Source organism: Pinus tabuliformis, chromosome 8 (genome assembly GCF_031772625.1).
Source record: "Pinus tabuliformis cultivar Carrire ecotype Pingquan chromosome 8, CPIR1, whole genome shotgun sequence".
Taxonomy (NCBI): domain Eukaryota; kingdom Viridiplantae; phylum Streptophyta; class Pinopsida; order Pinales; family Pinaceae; genus Pinus; species Pinus tabuliformis.
In genome coordinates this window covers 1,192,319,745-1,192,325,881 of record NC_142294.1, presented here as the reverse complement: position 1 = coordinate 1,192,325,881, position 6,137 = coordinate 1,192,319,745, and the positions used below count along the sequence as shown (strand labels likewise).

The 6,137-nt window shown below is 37.9% G+C and overlaps 1 protein-coding gene across 1 annotated transcript; it reads left to right on the top strand.

Annotated features, from left to right (window-relative positions):
- The first annotated feature begins 4,181 nt into the window (after positions 1-4,181).
- On the top strand, positions 4,182-5,570 carry LOC149239645 (putative carboxylesterase 1). The gene is made up of 3 exons (XM_089369931.1): positions 4,182-4,373; positions 4,572-4,983; positions 5,068-5,570. The coding sequence occupies exons 1-3, from the start codon at positions 4,182-4,184 to the stop codon at positions 5,568-5,570; spliced, it is 1,107 nt and encodes a 368-aa protein (XP_089226057.1).
- Positions 5,571-6,137: the final 567 nt, after the last annotated feature.

Sequence of the window (6,137 nt, the reverse complement as noted above, 5' to 3'; positions counted from 1 at the left end):
GAAAACTTTGATGTTTTGTATTTAGTTATAAAAAAAAAAGTGCTGACATAAAAAAATAATGAAATAAATTAGCATAAACTAATATTTGCTCTCAACTTTTAAGTGGTTAAGGGCTTATGCCCAAGTTCTTTTTATTTCTTTCCATACTTACTAGGAACAACTATGTAAGTTAATTTCACACCATTACTAATATATCTATGACATCATATCAATGAGATGAGAAGAAATCCAAGATAATAGAAAAACAGATTGAGCATTTTTTAGCAGATCTTCAATATGAGGTCCCATGAGTCACTGTGCCAAGGTTCTATATTTTCAATTTTTACTCCCATTTTCTTTTGCACATCACCAAAGGCCTTAGGGAATTGCAATTTGCAAATCTGATTGCTTCTTGTATTTTAATATTTAACTTACTTACATTGCAAACTATTTTGAAATTTGATGTATAGAAGCAAAATTGAAAATAAAAATGAAGTTAAATACTTGAATTTTCCTTATTATTAAAAATCTACCATCTAACTAAAGATAGTTATCCAAGTTCAAAAAAAAATCAAATTACGTGATAACATCAAAGTTGAGGTCATATCAAAGTTAGGGTTATAGCCATCTAATCTATAGAGATTAGAAGTAGATGGGTTAATTGTATGGTGCCTCTAATGACAGCGTTGGAAGTTGTCAGCTTTCTGAGTAAACAAAGTGAAATTGTTATGACAGATAGAGTTTGATTCATCAAAACAGATAGACACTTAGAATCAGCTGTGCTGAAGGTTTTCAATGGTTTCCAAACCTGGAAATTCATTCCTTGCTGATATCATCCCGGGAAGGGATCCTTAGAAGAAATAAAAAGTGGTTTTTAAGGAGTGGGGAAGGGAATGAGCCTCTGGGTTCATGTGGAAGGCATAACACTAACACTCAACAGAAACCACTGAGAGTGGAGAAACGTAAGAGGTAGGAAATGTACACAATATAAAACAACCATAGAGAGAGTGGCATTGTAATTAATAGAGAAAAGAGAGTTGGGGATGCACATGAAGCCTCTCATATCACTGTTAGTCGATAGTGCTACAAAGTCAAAAATGTTGAGAGCAAAGAGAGTTGGACATGCACATGAAGCCTCCTAAATTTGTCAGTTACTTCCCAAAGTTGAGCGCATGACAAAATTTTTGATCCAACCGTCTTTGAAGCATGATTGATAACTCGTTAAGCGTGTTTTCTATCAAAGGATGAGTTAAGCGCATGACTATAACTCGTGGAAAGAAGCTAACTATAGTCTATAAGTGAAGATGCAAAAATAGTTGCCCCACATTACGACCTACTCGATAGATCTTACCTCAATGATTTACAACATAAAATATTTACACAAAATATGCTTCATCTTGATTGTTACCTGAACCTTTGAAGGCAAAACAACAAGTTGTTTATTGCTAAAGGGCTCTCAACCACTGTTCGTAGAGCTCTCAACACCAAACAAGTCAGTGCGCTCTTTGGCTCTCAACACCAAACAACAGAATTCAGCGAAAGCTCTCAACACCAAACAAAATTCTCAGAGAGAAAGGAGGCGTAGAAACCAACATTTATAAAGGAATTGGAGGTTATTTTTGGTGCCAAAGAAAATTCCTGCCAATTTCCGTCTAGTCAACTGGGAACGCTAGAATGTTGCCTGATTTGCACCTTCACAGCTATAGAAACCATCCAAAGCTCCCTTTGTAGTTCCTACAAAAAGAGGAATGTTCATGTGCAGCTCCAAAGTTCCAAGGAGCGTGGGAACCACCAGCACAAGTTTCCCAGTTCTCAGGAACGATTTCCGTGCAACATAGAAAAACTTTGATGTTTTTCATTTCGTTATCAAAAAAAGTGTTAACATAAAAAAAATAATGAAATAAATTAGCATAAACTAATATTTTCTTTGAACTTTTAAGTGGTTAAGGGCTTACACCCAAGTACTTTTTATTTCTTTCCATACTTACTAGGAACAACTATGTAAGTTAATTTCGCACCATTACTAATATATCTATGACAGCATATCAATGAGATGAGAAGAAGTCCAAGACAATAGAAAAACAAATTGAGCATTTTTTTAGCAGATTTTCAATATGAGGTCCCATGAGTCATTATGCCAAGGTTCTATGTTGTCAAGTTTTGCTCCCATATTCGTTTGCACATCACCAAAGGCCTTAAGGAATTGCACTTTGCAAATTTGATTGCTTCTTGTATTTTAATATTTAACTTAATTACATTGTAGACTATTTTGAAATTTGATGTATAGAAGCGAATGGGAAATAAAAATGAAGTTAGATACTTGAATTTTCTTTATTATTAAAAATCTACCGTCTAAATAAAAATAACTATCCAAGTTAAAAAAAATAAATAAATTACATGATAACATCAAAGTTGAGGTCATATCAAAGTTAGGCTTATAGCCCTCTCTAGTTGAGGTCATATCAAAGTTAGGCTTATAGCCCTCTCATCTATAGAGATTATAAATAAATGGGTTAAAGGTATGGTGCCTCTAACGACAAGGTTGGAAGTTTTCAACTTTCCAAGTAAACAAAGTGTAACTATTACGACACATAGAGTTTGGTTCATCACAGCAAATAAACACTTAGAATCAGTTGCGCTGAAGGTTTTCAATGGTTTCCAAACCGGGAAATTCATTTCTTGCTAACATCATCCTAGGAAGGGATCCTCAGAAGAAATACAAATTGGTTTTTAAGGAGTGGGGAAGGGAATGAGCTTCTGTGTTCATGTGGAAGGCATAACACTAACACTCAATAGAAACGACTGAGAGTGGAGAAGCACAAGGGGTAGGACACGCACAAAGTCCAAAACAACCACAAGGAGAGTGGCATTGTAATTCACAAAGAGCAGAGAGAGTTGGGCACACACATGAAGCCTCTCATATCCTTTTCAGCCGATACTGCTACAAAGTCGTAAATGTTGAGAGCAGAGAGAGATAGACACACACATGAAGCCTCCCGGAATTGTCGGTTCCTCCCCAGAGTTAAGCGCGTGACAAAATTTTTGATCCAACCGTCTTTGAACCATGACTGATAAGTTAAGCGTGTTTTCAGTCAAAGGATGAGTTAAGCCACTGTATCTCGTGGAATGAAGCTAACTATAGTCTATAGGTGAAGACGCTGAAATGGTTGCTCGACATTACAACCTGCTCGATAGATCTTACCTCAATGATTTACAACATAAAATATTTACATAAAATATGTTTGATCTTGATTCTTACCTGAACCTTTGAAGGCGAAACAACAAGTTGTTTATTGTTGAAGGGTTGTCAACCACTATTCGCCCCAGCTCTCAACACCAAACAAGTCAATTCGCTCTCCGACTCTCAACACCAAACAACAGACCCCATTGAAAGCTCTCAATAGCAAACAAAAACCTCAGAGTGAAAGGAGGAGTAGAAAAAAGCTCTCAATAGCAAACAAAAACCTCAGAGTGAAAGGAGTAGAAACCAGCATTTAGGGAGGAACTGGAGGTTCTTTTTGGCGCCAGAAAAATTCCTGCCAATTTTCGTCTAGTGAACTGGGAACACCGGAACATTGCCCCATTTGCGCCTCCACAACTTTGGAAACCGTCCAAAGCTCCTTTTGCGGTTCCCACAAAAAAATGAATGTTCGTGTGCAGCTCCAAAGTTCCAGGGAGTATGGGAACCACTGGAACGAGTTTCACAATGCTCAAGAACGGTTTTCGTGCAATATAGTGGTTAAAATGTTTATTTGGCCTTATATTCTATTTTGCTTTTAAAAATACAATTTAACATTTATATTTTAAGGTAAAGAAATTTGCATCTGAAAAAATTTGATCTCTCTACTCATGTTAATGTTAAATCTTTATTTTAAAATGAATCTATGCTGATTTTAAAATCAATCAACTTTTTAAACTTTCTCAACTCATATTAAATCCTTCAACTCATATTAAATCCTTACTTAAAATAGATCTATGCTTGTTTTAAAATCAGTCACTATGCTTGTTTTAAAATAGTCCCTTTTTAAAATGAATTTTGTGAGCAACACAGCAGCACAATTTTACCAAATCAAAGAGGAAATATGAGACCCTTTTTATAACAAAATTCCGATATCGAAAGTAGAGATAAAAAGTCAGCGTTGGATGCGCACAAATATTTCCGAATTTGAAAGTGTAGGCGTTGGAGCCCTCCGATTTGCACAATGTGCAATCAGGATAAGGATGTCCGACAATTAGTGGAGTCGCATTATGCATCGTTCATGGGCGTTGGAATAAGTGGAGGAACGTCGTGCCGTGGAACGAAAGTCTGGCGACGTCTGTGCTTTATTCCAAAACCACATTACATTTCGTTCCCCCGCGTCGGCGGTTCATTGCATTTCTGTTACGGAAATATGGTAAGAAGTATTCGGTACCTGAGCTTTTAAATACATATTGGCTTTGTCGCTGGGCTTTGTAAATTGTGACTGCGTGTCTGACAATTTTTTGTTTTGCCTGCATGTGCTTTGTTTTGTCGCTGGGCTTTGTAAATTGTGACTGCGTGTCTGACAATTTTTTGTTTTGCCTGCATGTGCTTTGTTTGGTGTACTGTACAGCCAACAAATATGGAGTCGTCGTTACCTTTATCTATCATTGTTGAGGTTCCTGTATTTGTGAGAATTTACGAAAACGGAAGTATTGATCGCTTGGCCGATGAGAGTACGGTTCCCCCTTCTCCAGAGCTCGAATCTCTTGATTTGCATGCAGTCGCATCCAAAGACGTGGTGATCAATCCTGAAACAAGCATCTTCGTTCGTCTCTACCTCCCCCGGCTAGACGTTACGGATGGAAAAGAAAAAGTGCCACTGCTTGTTTATGTTCACGGAGGGGGTTTCTGCATCGAATCCGCTGCTTCACCTCCGTATCACAACTATCTTAATGAAGTGGCTACAGAAGCCAAGGTGATTTGTGTATCAGTGGAGTACAGGAGAGCCCCTGAGCATCGCCTCCCTGCGGCTTATGACGATTGTTTTGGTGTTCTTGAATGGCTTGACCGTCAAGCAGTGGCGCTGGATGGGGTGTCTGTGGATCCGTGACTCGCTTCACGCGCAGATTTTAGGAAGGTGTTCGTGGCAGGTGACAGTGCCGGAGGCAACATCGTGCATCAGTTGGGAATCCTTGCGAGTGGAAGGAAATGGGATGGCCTGCGTTTCCAAGGGGCCATTCTGGTTCACCCTTTCTTTGACTCAGAAGAATTGAATACATTATTTAGCGGCTATTATACAGATCCGTTATGGAACATCGCTCTCCCCGCAGGGGCGAACAAAGACCACCCATTTTCTAACCCAGTTGGACTGACTTCTGCTCCGCTCTCCACTCTTGTGTATGGTCGAGTGCTTGTATTTGTGGCGGGAGAGCACACGCTGAGAGATGGTGGTATTTTGTACTATAAAGCTTTAAAGGCGGCAGGCAAAGACGTTTTGTTTACGACGGAAGGCGAGGACCATGTCTTCCATCTCTTCCATCCAAAATCTGAGAATGCTCCTCCCACGATGAAACGCATTTCGAACTTCATACATTTCTCCTCTGATCACTCTAACAACTCACACAACTGATTGGTCTAACAACTCTCAGTGCCAGGTTGGTGGAACTGCAAATAAGAGGATACTGGAAGTTTGTGACAGTCATGCCATTATTCCAAACAATCCTCAAATAAATAAGCCTAATAAGTTGATTAGGTTGTTTCGAGAGTTGTTTTTTTTCACAATAGTATGTGTTAATTTTATAATTTTGAGATGCCGAAATGTTACGAAAAAAAAAAAAATGTCCAAAAGATGTTTAGCTTTTCATTTTAAATAAAATATTTTTATATTAATTTTATATTACCCAATGTTAATGAAAGGAAAAAATTGGATACTTTTTATGCCAACGTGTATAAAATCAAGGTTGAATAGAAACAACACAACTCCACAACAAATTTGTATTGAAGTTGCTTCACTATTAATGGCAGAAAAGAGAGAACACTTCAGACTTCATGTGTGTTGATTCCCTTGGTGACATTTTTGGAGGGTATCTAGTGTATCAAGTCTTTGGTATAAAGAGATACCATGAATTATTATGGAAACAAAATAGAATAGAAATGATGCATTAAGGAATTATAGAGTCACAAAGATAGGGAAGGT